Here is a 20,352-nt window from a genome sequence, read left to right on the forward strand (position 1 = left end):
AAATAACCAAGATATAATAAATAGAAAATCCTTTATTTTAGATTTGGCCTTAAAAAAGAGGACAATCCTGAAAATAGACATAAAAATGTAACATTCAATCATTTAATCTTAAAATGCTAAATAAATGGTTAATTACAGTTTGACAGGATATGTTTTTTTCCATCACAAAATAAGAACTATAAAAAGGTCGATTCTTTGCAGAAACCTGGTGTTTTCAATTTGGGCAATTTTAAAATAATAGCTGAGTCTAGAATATATTCAATAAATGTGCTCTCTGGAGATATGTAAAAATATTTTGTGGAGAAATTGCCAAAGCCCTGCAGAAGTTTTTCACATAACATAAAATAACTTTAAAAAATATATAAATAAATTCAAAATTCAACTAACTAAAAGTACTGGCGCGAGGTGTAGTTGTGTAGGTTTGCCTTTGTATAATGGCAAATCTTGTGAAACAACAGGATGATATCAAATGCTGTCCACTGTGTGTCCATTTTGGTTCCACTCCTTAGCTCAGACACTACAAATACTGCTTCCATGAGTGGGACATACAGATCCAGATTCATAAGCTAGAGAGCTAGAGTCCGGCATTTTCCCACTGTTTTTTTTTTTTTTTTTTTTTTTTATATTAACTTTCTAAAGCCTGAAACTTATCACAGGGGTTTTCCCTCCATGTCAGTGTCTCAGTGTCCATATCTGTAAGGGATAGTGATATTTGATTTAGTCGGCATCCATAAACTACACCTCCCATGGTGTTGTGATTGCGTGCCAAAGGCTGAGGCTTATGGGAGATGTAGTTTTTCAATGCTAACCCAAAAAAAAAAAAGTGGGTTCTGATTTGGTTTTCTATTACCTGAACCTTTTGGTCAGTAGAGCTTGTTGGGTGACAGTTTGGTGTCAAGCAGAGGTTGAATGAGACTGAGTGTAAACCAGCCACTTGGTTAACATTAAAACTGGCACATGGTGCTTACCATATTTGATTTGTCCATGTGGCTCCACTTCTCTGGTTATTTAAGGCAACTGTTTGTTAAACATTTGGATAAAACATAGTTTGTCTGGTCCCTGTGTCATGTTTCTGCCCGGGTCCACTGACAGATGGACTCCCACTAGTGTAATATCATTATCTTGTTGCGTTAGTGGTCATGGAATTGCAGTCAGTGAGCAACTTCAGACCAACAGAGCATCATGCTCAGAGGTTGATTAGATCAGATGCTGAAGTTGAAGCTTGTGGAGCCAAAGATATTGAGAAATGTACTAAAAAGGAATATTTGTCCCAAAATGTATTAAAATTTGTCCATCCCAAAGTTGCTGTTTTTTTCACTGAGGAAGTGTAGAACCAGTTCTGGTGTTCGATCAGCTGAAGGATTCCTTGTTGAATTCAAAGATTGTTCCAGAGGATCGGGCTGAGTTACACAGTCTGTGGAGAGTCCTGGAGATGCCTTTAGGTCCACAGCAGAAAACCCCAACTCGCTTACTGAAGCCACAGGGAAAGACAGTAATATTGTAGGATGTTCACCATTTATAATTTTCACAAAATGAAAATATTAACCCTGGACATTCTCACTTTACTCACTTCTTGTTGGTCTTCCCAATCTCATCAAACAGTAACTTCCACCTGGGCCGACCAACCAGCAGCCTCGAGGTGAGTGGGCGGTACTTCTCCTCTGGCATGCTCTGAAAAAAAGAGGGTAAATAAGACAAACATCTCTATTTTTTTTTTTTTTTTTTAATTAAACTTTAATCAACATCTGCATCTGGATGGAACAAAGACCATTAGGTTACCACTGCTTGAGGAAAAACATTCATGCAATCATATCTGTGACCAGCATATTAAAGGTCAGTGTTGATATTTCCTGTACACAAACTAATCAAAGTGAGGGAAATGTTGTCTCCTCTACTACAGTCCTCATCAGGAAGAACTGTTGAAATCTACAGGTTCCTCCATTTGTCTTGCTTTCTCCTGCTACGCTGCAAACCATCACAGTCTGTGCTCTTTAGGTTACAAGACACTGAATGTTATATGTAATAAAAACAGTTGTGGACAGTTATTAAAAAAGCAAAGCAAAACAAACACAGGCACTGATGAGGTAAAAAATAATGAGCTACATGTGATGTTTGTGTATAAGCCAATTAAGCGACTGATAGACCAAATTTTATCTTAAAGATAAGTCACCCACCATATAAATTACATTTAACTGAGCTCCCACATAATAATCCCACAGAAAACTGATATCCTTTTAAAAATAAAAACACTTCTATTACACATTCAAATTGATTTGTAGCATTTTATCTATAAAGGAGTGTATTCAACAAATCCAATTTCAATAATTAAAGATAGAAATGTGCTCTAATTATTTTATGTGTTGTGTGATCAGTATAATATTATTTATCCCTAATGTAAAGAGAGATAGATTTTTACAGAAATAAGTAAAGGCAGTACTTTAACTTTTTAGGCTGCTGTTTCAGGTTGTGTTGTATTAGAAACTTGAACTCACCACTGCATATGTCTGTGTCACAAAGTCTCTATGACACGACTCCTGCAGAGGGCTTTTAATTTGAAATGACGGATGAAGCGGAGACGTGACAAGAAAGATAGAAGAGAAATAGAAAAGGAAGGAGAGGTAGATTTAGCTAGCTAACATGTTAGTTAGTTATTGGTTATTACCTATTGATATTCACACCGACGTCATATATACACGTATTGCTTTACATTTGAAACATAAAAATCTGAGAAACGAAACACATTTTAAGCCTGCGTGTGCACGCATACTTCAGCAAGTAGCTATTGCTAAACTCATTGTTGTCGAACTCGTACGCGAAAATTAAAACCTGAGTACTGGCGAGCATGTGGGTTTTCGGCTGCCAGTAAACTTGAGTGAATCCGTGGGTCGAGAAAAGGAAACGTCTCCCCGTCGGGGAATCGAACCCCGGTCTCCCGCGTGACAGGCGGGGATACTCACCACTATACTAACGAGGAGTTGAGATTCGAAGGTTACGTCCTGTAAAAAAAGTCAGTCCTCCAAACGGATCTGAAAACATGGTAAATCACCGTGGGACGATTAAAAAAATAAATGTAAATAAACAGTAAAAACCCTGGGTTGATTTTCCATTAGATCCAGTCTGATGATCGATGATCAGTTTGCCTTGATCTCAAGGACATGAACAATTGCATAAACACTGAAGGAAATAGCAGCTATTTTCAAGGATCAAGAATATGGCCAAAAAGTTATATTTAAATATATAAAGTTATTGTTTTATTGCTTTTGCTGCCTTATTTTTTATTTTTTATTTCATTTTACAGAAACTAAGGTAAGTAAGCATCTCTATCAACAGGAGGTTTATGTCTTCATTCTTGATTTTCACACTGTCTTGAATTTTGTCATCCTCATACAAATAAAACAGTTTGCACGACTCTATAAATAAATACTGTAAATGGTTAAAATCCATGGTCTGTACTGTGAATGTGAATACAGTTCAGAACAAGCGGATTATTACAGAAATGCACAGATTGAAACAATGTGACTCAACAGACTTTTGGTTTTATGGTTAAATCCAGTGTAGACTTTAGACTGCAGTCATATACTGCCTCCTAGTGGGCAAGGTTTTTAAAGCCTAGCAGTGGCTCAATGATGAAGGGATGTGTGAAAAAAAAGATATATATATATATATATATATATATATATATATATATATAATGAAATATATTAAAGCTAATGAAATGAAAAGATGACTCTGTGTGTGTGTGTGTGTGTGTGTGTGTGTGTGTGTGTGTGTGTGTGTGTGTGTGTGTGTGTAAGGTCCTGCCTACACCTACCTGCAGACTGTCTGAACGGCTGATGTACAGTTTCAGGTTAAAGTAGTCTGGTCTGTTTTCCTGCCAAAGCTAAATGACAGATACAAACATGCAAAGTTCAGTGTTTAGTGGTTCTGAGACATGTTTGGATTGATTTAGCAAAAAGACATTGAGGATAAAATGCAGTATTTATTCCAAGCCTTCCTTTGAAATATAAGGGGTAACATTACTAACAGCCACAAGATGGCATTAAATCCAACAAAACTCACAATGAAAATATACTTTACTGCAAGTCCCTCACCTTTTAATGTTTCTCATTTTACTCATCACTGTAAAAACTCAAGTTGTTGAATTTATATTGTTTAAATCGGTTTATACTTACATATATACATACATACATGCTAGGGCCTGCTATGCTATTTCACAATGTCAAAAAGATGTTCTTTGCAAAAAACACACACATGCAAGAAAACAAATCAGTGACAGTAGAGTTGGAGTTGGAGTTATGCAGAGTTTGATACCATTACCTAATGAGTGCTTTTATTTGATCAATCCATATTTCAAAACAAACATTGTTTAACTGTAATGAGATTTTAAAAGTACAGGTGCCACAGTAAGTACTCCCCTGCTCATCAGCTTTTTTTTTTACATTCGTAACCTCTGACCTTCCCCTGCCACTCTAAAACCTGGAAAACTTTCTTTGACCTGTCTGAGAGCAAATACACACAGTACTGAAAAGTTGCTAGCCCCAATAGCCTGTGGCAAGTGGGATTATCTAAACTGGCTTAATTTACATTTTCTAAATGAACAGTAACAAGGGCAGGCACAGACATTTTGAAGGGCAGTGGTTCCATTCAAAAATACCAAAGAAATATTTAAGTTCTTTCATAAAGTGAATCTTCTGACCCAGTGTTGACTTTCAAGCAAACAAAAATACTAAAATGCTGATTAAACAATTTCCAAACTCTAATTATGAACAACAGGTTAATTCCCATGTTGTAATTAATATAACATGAAGGCTACAGCACCGACCTTGTGATGAAGGGCACACAGCAACTCAGCAAACCAGTAGAAGGACTGAAGCTCCCTGCAGACCCAAACAAAATACAACCTCTGCAACCTGAACCCCATCCAACCATCACTGGGTGTCAGGGAGCAGGGAGCAGCGGAGGGAGAAAAAAAAAAAAAAGGGAAACATCAAATACACCCTCAAGGTATTCCTCATTTTCCAGTACCTGATATTTCACAACTCACAGCAGAGCATGCAGTACGCAGGCAAACGGTGTGACTCCTATTCCACCAGCAACACACAGACTGACGTCGTAGTTAAACACTTCCTCTGATGGACTTCCAAATGGACCATCTACGTAGAGCCTGAACGTATGATGTGGACAAAAAACACAGAAGAAAATTAGCCAAGAAACTGGATACATGTATTTATACTTCACCCCAGGGTTAAAAAAACATAAACAGATAAACATCCTTCATTAGATATCCTACAATATGTGTGTGTGTGTGTGTGTGTGTGTGTGTGTGTGTGTGTGTGTGTGTGTCTGTCAGACAGACACACACACACAAGACAGACAGACAGGCCATGATCCCCCAAACTCACACACAGCTAATCATCTTCTCCACAACAGCTGCTCAAACACTTGTGTCACAACACACACACACACACACACACACACACACACACACGTACATACAAATACACCTTCTTCATACACACACACACAATGCACAGATCCAAAAACATTAAGCAGAGTCAAACCCCAAAATTTCTCTGCATTAACAAAGTGTACCCAAATATGCTCAGACAATATTATACATGAAACTCCAAACTGAGCCCAGAAAACGTAACGCTGCAGCAGCTTTTACACACCCCAACACCCACCACATAGCCAAGTGAGGCTTGGCTCAGGATAACTCTCACATAATCACAAACCCTGTGCTCAGTAACACTTCTGAGAAAGTTTTATTCATGGCTGAAAATGTGTAAAAAAGCAAAATATTAGTTTGCTGGTGACATTTGAAAAAAAAAAACTTGTAATGTCTCATAGTAAGTACTCCCTACTACCAGTTATCCTGCATAAAAATCCTCATTTTGACTAAGAAATTCAAATGAATGAACATTAGTGGCACTTAATCAGAATGCAATGTAATAAACAAAATATGAATGTAGACTAGTTGCAGGATACATGTCAATGGAAATGAACCCTAACCCTACTGACTGTAAGTGTATACCTTAGCCCACTGAACAGAGGAAGGGGGTTGGGATTTTTGATGGTTTGTTTAGCTCTGGTTTACTGTCGCAAAACAAACTCTTGTTCTCTCCAACCCCACATCTCCCCCTCTCTATCCCTGCCTATCTTTCTCTCTCTCTCTCTCTCTGTCAAACACAGGACAGGAAGAGCACAGGGTCAGAGGTCAGGAGGTTGTAACCTCTGACCCCTCTGTGATTCTGAGCTTTCATGAGAAATCATGTCAGCCACATCACTCACACAGTCACAGACACAGACAGAAAATGTACTTGGGGTATCTCCTCTGTTGCACCATGGGAAGGATCTCCAAGCCGATCCTCGGCTGAGGAAGTAACAGCTGTGTGAACCGCTCTGAGGAGGGGAGGGGAGGGGAGAGGAGAGGAGAGGAGAGGAGAGGCTTTGTAAATACACATCCACAGGTCTAACCCCAAAGAACAGGGAGGGTCATACATAATGCAAGTATTATGTCTTTACAAATACCACAACTATACATTGTTATGGGTCTTTCTATACATCCCAGTTCAGTTTTTCCCAATGTTTCCTTACCACATACGTCATGGCAGATTAAGGGGCCAACACAAACAAATCGACTTCCCTTCCTGTGTTCTGAAAGCGTGTGTGTGTGTGTGTGTGTCTGTGTGTCTGTGTCTGTGTGTGTGAGTATGTACAGTAGTGAGTGGGAATGAGTGGACATGTTCTTCACCCCCCCACCCCCCACCCACCCCGACCCCCAAAGGGCCACGGCTATAAAACTGATCCACTGATTCCAGTTTTCCAGCTCTTTAGTTTAACTGAAATCCCACAACCTCTGTAGATGTAAATAAACTGTGTGTGTGTTGTGTAGTCATGACTAATAAAGTTTTTCAACCAGACAACAAAACTGTGGGAACCATGCAGGCATCAAGATAAAAAAAGTAGTCAAACACACACACACACACACACACACACACACACACACACAGCATAGACACAGACAGGGAACCTTACATAGGCTTATATGTGCAGAAAGACGCAGACAAAAAGACACACACTCTTTCTGTTCCTTATCAGAGACGACAGGATGGAGCTCATTTTGTTTTGTCCTCCTCTGCATTACCTCTCCTCTCTGGGGAGAGCGCATTTCCGAAAAAAACTACATTTGTGTGTGTGTGTGTGTGTGTGTGTGTGTGTGAACCCACCAGTCCAGTCTCCCACGACTCGCAGATGGATGCCAAAAGTTTCCTTGTTCTCTGTTGGACACTGTGAGGAGTTAGAGCGCAAACAATGAGTCACAGCACGCACACACACACACACACGCACACACACACACACACACACACACACACACACACACACACACACACAGACATATGCAACTAATACAAGAGACACTGACATGCACACAAATACACAATCCAGAGCACATGTACACAACATAGTTAGTTGTTTTCATTACATTAAACAATGCACACGCACACACACACACACACACACACACACACACACACACACACACAAACACACACTCCTGGACACACACACACAGTCTTCCTGTTGGCAGACAGCGTTACTAGCCTCAGGGGTCTGTCTGCTCTCTGTCAGTGTGATTCTCTGCCCTCCTCCTCAAAGCTCCATAACACACCAGGCACAGGCATGCACACAGTATATGTGTGTGTGTCTCTTTGTGCACAAGTGCGTGTGAATGAGTCTGAGTCCATCCCTGTATGCTGTCTAAGCAGAAAGTTGTTTCTTTATCTTCCGCTTTTGTCTTATACAAGCTGGACTAAATCTGAAAACATCAATAAACAATGTGAAACTGAATACTACTGCACGACCCAGCTGTCAATCAAGTGCCAGCCGAGAGTAGAGGGGCCAGGATGTTGAGACAGACAAAGGACTGCATGTTCTTTGCCACGGGGAAGAAAGTTTAAAAAACCGTAAAAACGTGTGTGTGTGTGTGTGTGTGTGTGTGTGTGTGTGTGTGTGTGTGTGAGTGTGAGTTTGCATTGTGTCATGAGGGAGGAATGTGTTGCAGCGAGCTGGAGAGTTAAATGAAGTCTTACCTTTGTAAGTGTGAAGGGATGGTTCTCAAATGAAGAGACACCTGGACAGTTAAGAAGAATATACTGAGAAAAACAGAGGGACAGGAAGAGATGGCACAACAGCAGGATGACAGAGAGATAAGAAGAAGGAAGAGAAGAGAGGATTAGAGAGGGAGGAGACACAAACGATGGAACAGAAAAATATGGAATAAAATACAACTCAGACGTAACAAAACAAAATGTTTGGCGATAAATACATGTCATGTCCTCTCACCTGTCCAGGACGAGCTCTGAAGTTCCTCTTTAGCATGCGCAACTCGAAGACATCACAGGGATGCTTGATGACTGTCACTATGGTAACTGGGTCACTGCTCCTGATGTAGCGGTAGAAGCGCTCCGCACAGTAGAGGCAGAGTGGACCAGACACCCAAAGCCATGTCTAAGCACACATGGAGACACAACACAGCACAAATGACACCAAAACTACACTCGCTATCACACTTGAGGCTTTCTACATGAAATAAAAGTGTCACGTTTACAGTTAGTCACACTGTCAAAGGTATTGGGAGTTCAGTGTCATAGCTAGGTCTGTTTGTAGCGATGTTCAGAGATCCCACTTTGGTGAGTACACAGTATCATAAACAATAGAACCAATGGCCAGAGATGCAAAAATTAAACTGTATATTGTAAAAAATCACAGTTTTCCTTTAAGGCAGAAAAAACTGTTTATTTACACTTGGGAGTGTTCATGCATTATTCCAAGATGGTTTGCCCTGTAAATGGCCTTAGAGTCACAGTAGATAAATGTAAATTAACTATTTTTATTGTGTTACATATTTGAAAACAGATACAAATAGACAGTGTATAGCTCATTTTTAATTGGCTATATCGACTGCATTAGTGTTGCTGTCAGAAATCCAGCAGGAATTACAACTACGAGGCTGACATGAAAACTTTTTTGCCACTAGGCTGCTCATAATCACCGTCTGTGCAATATGACAAGAATTAGCCCTGATACAGGAAGCTTTGGGAATCTTAGGCTGCATCACTTGCTGTTTATCAAGGCTTTCTAATTTTCCCAACTTGTTCCCATCACAGTAACACAAGGGGGCTCTGAATCAAACCTGGGCAAAGAGAGACATTCCTGAAAATACGTGCTCAATCTATCTATCACAGTGGGTGGCGTTTCTGTTTCTTTCTGCCGGCAGTTACCTGTGGCAGACTAATTGCTCACAGCTCCAGTAAAGCCTGGGGAGCACAATCGGGTATAAAGGGGATTTTATGGACCCCGCTCGTTGCTTAACGACCATGTGCAAACACATAATCACACACGCAGGAAGAAACACACAAACACATGCCTTGATGTAGAGAGAGGATGTCTGCTCCTCCCTAACAGCACTACACCTCTAATAAACTCCCTCCAACACTCCTCAAACTCAGCACACGTGCACAACACTTGCTCACCCACTGGAGCACGGACAGCACTTCTTTCAACCCAACACACACACACACACACAAACACACACACACAAATGTAAATGCCAGGATACAGGTAACACACACACACCTGAGGGTAGTGTGGCTGGAAGTGAGCCTCCTCTGTGCATCTCCTCTCTTCATCTTCACCCTTGTCCAGCTCCTTGTCCTGCGACCCTGTGCTGCTCTGATTGGCTCTGAGGCAGCCAGGAGGGTGGGCCTCTATGTTGGTCTGATACTTCAGAGCTCCACTGGTGGAAAAGACATAAATCAAGGTGATGATAGTTTGGTTTTTTATGGTAACGTGTATTATGAGTATTATGATCCACTTTTTGGCTGCAACAGAGGGACGGGGCCTATAGACGTTAATGTCCGTGACTGACTGAGTGACTGATCAAGTTAAACCTTTGATCAGCTGAATGTCACATGACTGAGTCATGAAGTTACACCATTGGCTGGCTGGCCAAGTGTTTCCCCATTGGCTGTCATGATTTTAAAATATAATATTTTTAATGAAGTAAGCCAGTAGAACATTGCATGATTTCATGAAATAAAAACTGTTTACAAGAGGATGCACATATCGCTGTGGCTGTTGTACTCCCAGAGGAGCTGAGACAAACATAATTTTTGTGGGTGAAGTTTAAGTTGCTAAAAGAGAGTTAGAGATGTCTCCATCCACTGCAACAGGAGTCTCCAATATTTGCTGACATTCATACATGAAGCAAATTCTTATCTCTGAAGGTAGAGGTTAAGATGGGGACAAACAGTACCAACAGTGCAGAAAAACTCAGCAACTCCTGCAGAGATAAACCCAGACACACACCCACACACATAGATTTAGTGCTGCCATTAGTGGGCTAAGCTCTGAGACCTACCCAACCATGTGCACCATAAGGATGATGTAGAAGACAATGAAGAGGTTGTGTGTGTACCAGAAGATCTCATAGTTAGACACCCTGAAAAAAAAAAAACGATTAAAAAAATCGATGTAAATGAGTAATGGTAACGTGGAAGCATGACATAAGGACACAGGAGGATCAGAGAAACACAACAAAACAAAACAAAAGAAGAAAGCGAGGCTGGAGTTTGTTCAGGAGCAGACGCAGAGACTCTCAGCTCAGAGCCTGAGTAAGCAGGACACCAGAGGTCAATATATTCAAGGGGTCATTACACACAATGACCCCCCCATAAACACTGTATTCTTCCTCTTTGACTGCAACTTCTTTCATGTTTGTTTTCTTCTTCTTTCATCCTGTGTCTGTACAGGGACACCACAGGTACTGAGCAATTCATTTTAAATCATCTAAAAGGATTTCTCTTCACCCCCTTTTCAGTGGTCACTCTCTCATAATCCAATGGCAATAACCCCAGAAAACAGATAGGGATTTGCAGGAGGTGGTGGTTTTTGCTGTTTTCTGCTGTTAGATGTTAGAGGGTAAAATGCTGATGCAAGTATTGTAATTTACAAAATATACACATTATATTTGTATTAATGTGTCCCAGGATCATCATGACTCATTATGCAGGTATTCCTCTGGTGTGCTGCAGCCATCATCCCACCACTCCAGCCACTTACCCAAACTCTTATCTAAAGCCTTAAGTGGTCTGGAAAAGCCTCTTATCCTCCGTTCAATTACTGAGAAAAGCTAGGAGAGCGCACACACACACACACACTTCAAGTCATACACACCTGCACTAGTTAAGACACACACATGCAGAGTGGGTGACCCACTATGACCTCAGTAATGACAGAGCTGAGAGTGGAACATTTAGTGGGGATTTGCTCTGTAACAGACCACTGTTAGCATGTCTCCTCATGGTTTCCAGCTTCCATTTCTCTCTTCATCTCTCTCTCTCTCTCTCTCACACACACACACACACACACACAAACACACACAAACAAACAAGGAAGCTGTAAACTCCACAGAAAGACAAAGGCGCGTACATATGCAGAGAGAGACAGACATAGAGACAGAGACACATGCATTTAAGCACAAAAGCCTGGGCTGTATTAAGAGAACTGGTAAAACTGTATCCACCTCTCAACATAACAACATAACAAACAAACAGAAACTATGGTGATTATGATGGAGGATGGTGATTCAGGGGACCTACCGTACACAGTAGGAGGAGGACATGAACATCAGGAAAAGGATGAGAACCAACAGGACACCCGTGACTCCCGGGACTAAAGAAAACCAGCAAAAACAGAAAGAAAACAGCAAAAATAAGTAATACAGGGAAGAGGATATTTAAAGAGAGAGAAAGACAGAGAGGATTATGTTGTATTGGTATATATGCAGTTCTGTAAAAGAAAGAGTAATCCCTCTTACTTGTGGTCAAAATGATCAGCTTAGGGTCCTGGGAGGGAAATGCAACAAAAGAAAGAGTTGTTTGCACATGTTATTGTCTACGTCTGATTTTGTGAGGACTAATTTGAGTTTTAGACACTGCAGGGCCAGCCAGCTGTGTACTATGGAGAAAATACAGTCTGCAGGCTTCATTCCAACACATCACTTCACAAGGTGACTTCATTGCTAAGCTCCTCCCCTCTACTTGAAAGCCTGTTAATCAGTTGATGGAGTCTTTGATCGGACTGAAAACCTGCAGTCTGAAGGCTCTCTGTGGCACACAGTTGGCGACCCTTGCTTAAGAGTGAGGACATTTTTTGGAAGAAGTGTGTGTTTTCCTCACTTGTTCAAAGGGCTGAGTTCAGTGCAGTAGTGTAGAAATGTGTGTGCTTGTGTCTCACCTCTCCTCTGTAGCGAGCCAAGTTAAGAGCAGGGAAGTCATCTGAGTAGCTTACACTGAAGTTCACGACATTCACCAAGTGGGCAGACACGTGCACAACTGGAGAGGGAGAGAGAGGGTTACACAAAACTGATTTAAAACACACATTTTTGTGCACAGCCACCAGCAGATATGCTGAACATCTCCTCTGCTTCAGACAGACACACAATTTATTATAAGGATCAAAATGCAAGCGAACACTTGTACAAACATCTCTTTGTCTATTCAGCAGAAAGTCGGCAAAACATCCTCCTGACTCACGACATGCACACACACACACACACACACACACACACACACACACACACACACACACACACACAAACACACACACACACACACACACACACTTTCCTGACATCATAGGCTAACCACGCAGCCGTTCGACAGCTGATGGAATTAGAGGGCGTGATCATGAGACACAAGGGTCCTTTTTTTCTCACTCACATCCTCTCTCAGTCCCCCCCCCCTTTCTGCCTTGTCTCAGTCTCTGTCTCTCTCCCATCCCTGCTGCCTCTCTGTCTTCATTGTCATTTGTTGTCTCAGACCTTCAGCACTCCGCTATTAGAACATGAGAACGTAGCCTGAAGGGAAGAGATGTGTGTGTGTGTGTGCGTGTGTGTGTGTCTATGGTAAGGGTGAAAGAGGGTTTAAGCTTTACAGATGATGTAACAGTGAAGAACAGATGCCAGCTCTTGCAGTTCTTTAATTTCCATCATTCTATTGGCTCTATGGATCGCAATGTCAGACTGAAATATCTCAACAGCTATTGGGTGGATTGCCCTGAATTTTTTTTTACAGACAGTCACGGTCCTCAGACAGCAGCAGCACCAGCATGAGCCTGACAATTCTTTTTTTAAGTATAATGTCTCTGCAACGATTAGAGGGGTTGCCATGACGTTTGGCACAAATATCCATGCTGCCCAGAAGATGAATCCGATATAGTTCGTGTGGACTGGCACATTATTTTCTTCTCACACTACCACCAAATACGTGCAAAACTAATTCTGATCACCCTCATCTGTACTTTATATTTAGTGCTAACTCTGAAACACTGGTTTCACATACAAAAACGACAGTCTGTGAAAACAATTGTACAACATGCTCTGTGGCTCTGGAGGAGTGTTGCCAACTCCAAATGCATAACACACATGGAACATGGAGTTTAAAAACATGGGCATTTTCCATGCAGATAGCATCTAACACTATCCAACTGCATTTTGGGAAGTGTAAGATCTTGTGTTTTTCAGGCTTGATACATAGAAGTAAGGACATCTACGCCTCTGCTACACAGGTTTTGACCATTCTTTGTTAATCTCTGTCCTGTATGCAGAACTAAATCACTGAAGTACCACTTTCAAATCAATCACGTCAGTCTCCTCTATATGCTGTGTAGTTAATGAGTGTATTACATCCCAAATCCTATCGGTTACCATCACAGTGTTACTACTCAACATATCTTAAGACCAGAGCAAGACTTCTGTAGAAGCTCTGATCACTATCAAAGAAAAGACAACGTTGTTATATGCAGGTGGCTGGTGCAAACTTCACTTGCAGTTCATGTTTTTTTAATGAGCCTCTCATGTGTCACTGAAATACAAATATGAGCCAGGCTCCTCAGAAAAAACACCCGACACTGACTGATGAATAAAGGGAAGAAGCTTGTAAACCAGAGACCCAGCGGACGCACAGCTGCAAGGAGCTCCCATGATGTTATGAGAGGAGATTCTCAAGAGCAACAAGAACACACACACACACACACACACAGCTTGACAGCAACAACACACATGACCAGCTGGGAGGACGTCACAGCTGGCACCCCAGGAATGCCGAGCCAGCCTGGTTCCATTTATCCACACTTTACACAGGCGCACACACTTTACACACCCAGTGATACATGAGCTGCGCTGATAAGTGACAGTTTTTACCAGAGAAGATGCAGATGGTGACTCCACAGGCCACATGAAAGGTCTTGCTCTTGTCCAGCAGTCTGCGTGTCTTTCTGCTCGATACCTGCGTGTGTGCGTGTGTATGGTAACACAGACAACAGAGTTACTTTCAAGACATGGATTCATGGGAACCATAATACATAACATAACATTACTAATTCATCTATACTAATAATGCACCAACCTTTCAACTGTTTTCTTGCATTTTTACATCATAAATTAAGCTGACGGCTACAGATTATTTCGAGGTAGGTTTACACAAAAAGATACTAACTAGAACACCATCATAGATTTTTTGGACAAACCCCATATCTTTAAAGTGACAAAATAAAAAATGTGCTGTAGCCGCCCATTTTTTTTAACCAAAAAAGAAAGTTTCTCCTTTATCTAAAACGGCCTTGTGATGAGAGTTCCTTTATTTTGAAGGATATAGAATAAGCGACAGCTGTAGACATTTAAACTGATGATCAATTTGCTGTTTCAAATAAAAATGCTAAATAAATCAATCAAATCAATAAACCCTAATTTCTCCTTGATTATGTTCCTCAGTGGTTGGTCAACACTGAGACTTATATTACATCTAAATTGAAGTGATACTGACTATAATCCTACCCACTGATCACTCCATCCGTCTTCCTATCTCTCTGTCTTTCCTCCCTCCGTACCCCCACCATTTCCCATCATCCCTTCACCCCTCTGTTTCTTTTCTCACCGTGTGTGTTCCTCGGACAAAGGTGAGCAGGGAGCGACACATGGGCAACAGCACCAAGCTGCAGTTCAGGTTCAGCACAGACGCTGACGCCCTGCTGATGCATAGACCGAGCTGGGGAAGACATACATGTTGTTAGGCAGGTTGATGCAATAGGACCTATTCAGAGGCTGTAAGGTGATAAGGGTCTGGTGGATTATGAACACGCACTTTTCAGTTGTTCCTATTCAGATTTGGACTATTTGGACTAGTGTGTGCACTGACGGCTTGAGGCATGACTTCCCTGCCACACAGAGATTTTTAAAACCATCTTCGTCCTTCTCAGTATGGACAGCTAGGAAGCGTTCTTCCTTTAGGCGTCTCTCTGCTAAGTGGCTTTGCTTTTAAATAAATTTGTCAGGATGATGACTTCACGGGTCATTAACTGTTTAAAAGAATGTTTAAAATATTGTTTCAAAATCTCATATGAGGTTGGGGTTGATCTATTTTAAAAGGTAATCAATAGGAAAAAAAATGTTGGATTATTACTGCAATTGAACAGGGTGCAAAGCCAGACACACGAATGTACAACTTTGTGTTTTCTGACACTGATTAATCAGGTTATCAAAGTTTGTTACAGTATGGGCCTTTTTAATTAGTTTAGGGGATTTCAACACAAGGAAAATACAAGGCACTATTAAAAGTATTAGAAATTAATTAACTAGTAGCAGTTTATTTTTGCACCAAAATCTACCACTGTATTACTTTGATATGACAGAAAACTTAATGGACATCAAAGTTAAAGGAAAATGTGAGACATATTGAATCCATAAATATGTGTATTATGATGTGTGAGTGTGTTCAGGTCTGACTGAGCTGTGACTCACCTCACAGATCATCTCCGAATAAACTAACTCTACTCTTTGATGGTGACATGTGTGATTCAGTTTCTGACCTCTGACAACACATCACTGCCTGGCCGACACATACAGATTTTACAATTTGTCATCTGTCCATTACAGGTTAGGGTTGGTTCAGGTAATGGAAGAAAAGTGCGCTGATACATTACCACTACATCTCAGAGCAGGATGAAAAGTGCACAGCTTACTTGAAGTGACATGGGAGAGATGTCAGCCGTGTAATCTGGCTTTACAAATCTCAAGGTACGGCTAAACGATCGAAGCTGTTTTCAAGCGGAAACACTGAATGTACTTCAGCGTCTGCTAAACTCAGCACATTTAAACACTTTCTTGGCAGCCTCTGTGTGCACCGCTGGTGCTGTCACTTCCGATTATCCCAAAGAAACTGAAACAACTAGTGTGAGATGACGGTGTGTGAGTGTGTAGATCAGAGGAACAAAAGAGGAGAGACAGCTCATGTGTGAAGCTGTAGTCCTACATTTTAAGGGATATTTCACCCAAAATCAGTGGGTGAAAATGGCACACAATGACACATAACATAATCCAGGAAGTTAGTTAGAAAAAAATAGGATTAATCATACACACGGCCACCGCTGACCTCGCAAGTGGACACGCACAAATTTTAAGGGATTAGAAAAGCAAAATGACAATCCACCTTCAGTCCATGAGGGCACGAGGGAGTACAATTCACAGCACAACTAATTGAAAAAGGTGGAAGTGACAGATATTCAGCAGGGTTTTTAAAAAATAAAAATGGAGCATGCAGAGCTAGAGTCTACACATAGCAAGTGAAGGTTGGCATCAGTGAACTTAAAAAGTCTGATACCTTTACCCTTTAAATACGTCCCACACACATTCACTCAATACAGCTTCCTAAAGAAAAGCAGCTGACGGCAAAACCACAAGCAGGAGATCAGATATCCTGCTTTCTGTACATCCCCGAACCCCAAATAACCAAAACACACACACACACACACACACACACACACACACACATACTAAACAGGTGAATAAGATAAGATGCTTTTTGAAGTTAAATCGAAATCCCCTTCAGCAACATTAAAGCTTTGAAATACATCTCCATCTTGCATGTAGACACTCAGACACACACATACACACACATAATCATGCCTATATACACACTTAGCTACACACACACAAAAAAAACTTCAGCCCTCTGGCAAGGCATTCAGTTAAAGCCAGAGGCGTGCCCACACTTGCCCCTCTCTCTCCCCTGTGCCTTCCACTGTACAGGCAGAGCATGAATAGCTCACACATGCTGCTCACTGCCACATCTGATTCTGCCACTTATTTCATGCTGCAAAGTCGCTTCCTCTGTTTGATTTTCATACTGTGTTCTTTATGTTTTAAAGCTGTTATGTAACAATACTCAGACTCAAAATACTGCAACATACTCTGATGAAATGATTTTGATACTTTCTCCACATTTTCCCCTTCAACTACAAAGTGGTATCACATTTTATATTGCTTGTACATTCTTTTTAAGAAGATCACCACACTCACAACAAAATGCTAAGACAAGGATTTACATTACGAACACATAAGAATAAAAATAGGAAGAAAAAAGAAGGGATGCTAACGGTCCTTGCTTCCACTAAATTGGCAATTAATATTAATTATAAACAAGTTGCACAGTTTGTTCAGCTGAAGTGACCTAACAGCAAGCAATATGATGCAGACACAGGTTTTTGACATGACGGAGATCCAGCTGGTGGAAAGCAAAAGGAAGCAAAGCTGTCTGAGCTCAGAAAGTCTCAGGTGATTGGACAGTAATGTCAGTGGTATTTGTATGATTTTCTCCAAAGGCAAGGAATGTTTTCTCTGGAACTAAACACACACTGTGACATAGATACACACACCCAGACACACACACACACACACACACACACACACACACCAGCATGAACTTGTGACAACAATTACACCAAGGTTCACGTGGGTTAGCATGCATCAAAATCCTGATTTTGTGTGTGTGTGTGTGTGCGTGTGTGTGTGTGTGCACCCAGGCTCATGTCACTATTGGCCAGCTAGAGTTGGCACAGAGTGGCCAACACACACACACACACACACACACACACACATACAGTTGTGGCTAATTGCTGTCACAGAGTTTATAGTCATAACTCAGACTCATTAAACCTGCATGTGAGAGATGACCATCCATCACTAAACTTGTTTCAGAGATATTAATAGAAATCTGTGAAGCCACTGAATACAGCAGCAGGTTTTCTCAACATCATCAGGCTGTGCTGATGAAAACTTCCAGTCTCATTGTTGCACTAAAAATGCATCAGATGACCCATTTTTGAGCCATGCTCCATGATATATGAAGATGCAAACATCAGTGAACTAGTGAATGTTTCTCTTCTCTTTGTGATACTGCGCACTCCTGGCACACTCAGTTTTTGTGCTGAAATTCAGCTTTTAATGATTAGCAATTTCTTTGCATCTCAATTGCTACTTCTCAACAGTTTTTGTCCACAGTGATAATCTATATTTACCAATATGCACACAATCAAAATCTACAAATGTGGATATGCTCATGTGAAAGGCTTTGCACGCTCACAAAGGTGGTTTCAATCATCTATTATCTACTATTTCATTTAGTTCCCAATACAGTAAGAGTTTCATTGTTAGGGCTGTGATTAAGTGTTTACTAATGTAGCGCGTGGGAGTGCAGGTAACAAGCAACAGCTAGACATTCATGGCAATATCCATCAATGTGTCTCTGGTTTCATGTGGGTTGCAGCTTGATTAATTAACTAAACACAACATATACACAGCTGACTTAGTGCTCAGCTCTCTTTCATGTCAAACACCCACACACAGATATGCACTAGTGGTTGAGCACTTATGTGATGCAGTCTGTCAACCTCTCCGCCCAGAGCCAACAGATCCAAAGCTGTCCTTTTTTTGTTTTGGATCACAGATTGCAACCTTAATGATTCATTCTTGGCTGGCAGTAAGCATGTGACAGTGACTGTAATATGCATGAGCTCTGTCGTAAATTAAGTATTGAAACATGTGAGGAAAATAATAAATGTGGTATTGGCTGTATGTTAATGTGCAGGTCTTACCCCGAGCATCTTGTAGAGGTAGTGATACTGCTGTCCAGTGGAATAGAGCAGGAAGGTCTTCAGGAAAAGCCAGGTGTTAGCACCCAACCACAGCATCTACAGACACACACACACACACACACACACACACACACACACACACACACATAATCCACAAAAGCACAGCATGTACAGTGTAATCTAACCATCACTTAGCTATATTTGATCTTAAAATAAAATGTTAATCTTTGTCATACACAGTAATGGCTTTAGCAGGCTGTATGGACAGAGTACATTAAGTACAATAAACTCACTATTGAGCAGTGACAACAGTTAATTCATTTAGTCCCTGAGTTTGATTGTGTGATTTTCCTCAGAACTTGTCTTGAGAGGACGCGTTGAAAAAAAAAAAAAAAAAAAAGTAAAGCAGACAGATCCGTTAACAGAATAAGATTTGAGAGGAGCTGAAAAGCCGCAAAACCAGAAGTTTTTTCCCCACCAGGATCAGATGCTTTCCTCCCTCGTTGGCGACCCAGTTCCGCAGCGACACAACCATGATGCCCTCTCGGGGACTGTGCAGCTGCCCAAACTTCTCACCGAAGCCTCGGCGTGGCTGAGAGGCACAGACCCGTCCTTCCCGGCAGCTCTCTCTCTCTCTCTCTCTCTCTATCCGCCTGCCTGCTTGTGTGCGCGTGTGCGTGTGCGTGTGCGTGTGTGCGCAGCGTCCACAGACCGGCCGGTGTCTGCTCCGTCCTGCCTCCGTCTCGCCGCTCTTGTCTGCTCTATGGATTTCTCATGCCCCCCCCAAACCCAATGAGCCTGAGCGGCCGCATCTCTCGCCGTCTCCTCCTCTCACTTCAGCCCGCTTCGCATCAGGCCTGAGCGGCGGCAAGTGAGCAGCACCGCCCGGACATCCCGACCAAAAACTACACTGGGCCAAATAAAGATAACACAACAGACAAGGGGAACAATACACGGAGACCCACCGCTCCTCTTAACTCCTCCCTGTCAGCAGAGGGAGCCATAGACTAACTTGTCCCAATGAAGCCTTAAAACATACACTGGCCTATAGCCTTCACTTATTTGATTTTCATTTTTATTATATTTTATTTTATTATATATTTTTTTCATCATCATTTTTGATTATTGATCGGTTCAACGCAGTTTTTTAAAACAACTTTTGCAACTGAAGATATTGAAGACTAAACATTTCCAAATGACAAAATTGATCATTAAAACTCAATGACTTGTCAAGTGCAGGTTGAGGCTTATTAAATAGTGAAGGACTGATGAGCACTGATTCATAGATTACCAAAATCTGTAACAGCATCATTAACACATAGAAACCAGATTTTTCATAACCTGGCAACCAAATTTGTT

The 20,352-nt window shown here is 41.3% G+C and overlaps 1 protein-coding gene and 1 non-coding gene across 3 annotated transcripts; both read right to left on the minus strand.

Moving 5' to 3' along the window:
* Nucleotides 1-14: 14 nt before the first annotated feature.
* LOC139632127 (NADPH oxidase 4) lies at nucleotides 15-19,752 on the minus strand. Of its 2 annotated transcripts, none has more exons than XM_071496897.1 (18): nucleotides 19,472-19,752; nucleotides 18,994-19,089; nucleotides 15,000-15,110; nucleotides 14,267-14,351; nucleotides 12,301-12,398; nucleotides 11,882-11,909; nucleotides 11,664-11,736; nucleotides 10,424-10,504; nucleotides 9,640-9,799; nucleotides 8,347-8,511; nucleotides 8,094-8,156; nucleotides 7,230-7,290; nucleotides 6,321-6,402; nucleotides 5,045-5,164; nucleotides 4,823-4,931; nucleotides 3,812-3,880; nucleotides 1,571-1,671; nucleotides 15-1,471 (listed from the first exon to the last, which is right to left on the minus strand). In XM_071496897.1, the coding sequence occupies exons 1-18, from the start codon at nucleotides 19,526-19,528 to the stop codon at nucleotides 1,351-1,353; spliced, it is 1,680 nt and encodes a 559-aa protein (XP_071352998.1). In that variant the 5' UTR covers nucleotides 19,529-19,752; the 3' UTR covers nucleotides 15-1,350. The 2 variants fall into 2 exon arrangements, with proteins under 2 accessions (XP_071352998.1, XP_071352997.1); XM_071496896.1 differs by lacking the exon at nucleotides 19,472-19,752 and adding an exon at nucleotides 19,287-19,411 and having other exon boundaries at nucleotides 1,212-1,471.
* Nucleotides 2,903-2,974, minus strand: trnad-guc (transfer RNA aspartic acid (anticodon GUC)). The gene has a single exon. It is a non-coding gene; the product is annotated as a tRNA-Asp (tRNA).
* Nucleotides 19,753-20,352: the final 600 nt, after the last annotated feature.

Source organism: Trachinotus anak, unplaced genomic scaffold, assembly GCF_046630095.1.
Source record: "Trachinotus anak isolate AG129_WGS33_773 ecotype Australia unplaced genomic scaffold, CSIRO_AGI_Tana_v1 ptg000014l, whole genome shotgun sequence".
Lineage (NCBI taxonomy): Eukaryota > Metazoa > Chordata > Actinopteri > Carangiformes > Carangidae > Trachinotus > Trachinotus anak.

Excerpts from the sequence above, each read along its gene's own strand:
- LOC139632127 (XM_071496897.1), bottom strand. The coding sequence starts at position 19,528 with ATGGTTGTGTCGCTGCGGAACTGGGTCGCCAACGAGGGAGGAAAGCAT. Across the intron at positions 10,505-11,663 it reads TCCTCCTCCTACTGTGTACG|GGTGTCTAACTATGAGATCT; the intron begins GTAGGTCCCCTG and ends TTTTTTTTTCAG. Across the intron at positions 1,472-1,570 it reads ATTGGGAAGACCAACAAGAA|TAAGCGAGTTGGGGTTTTCT; the intron begins GTGAGTAAAGTG and ends CTGTGGCTTCAG.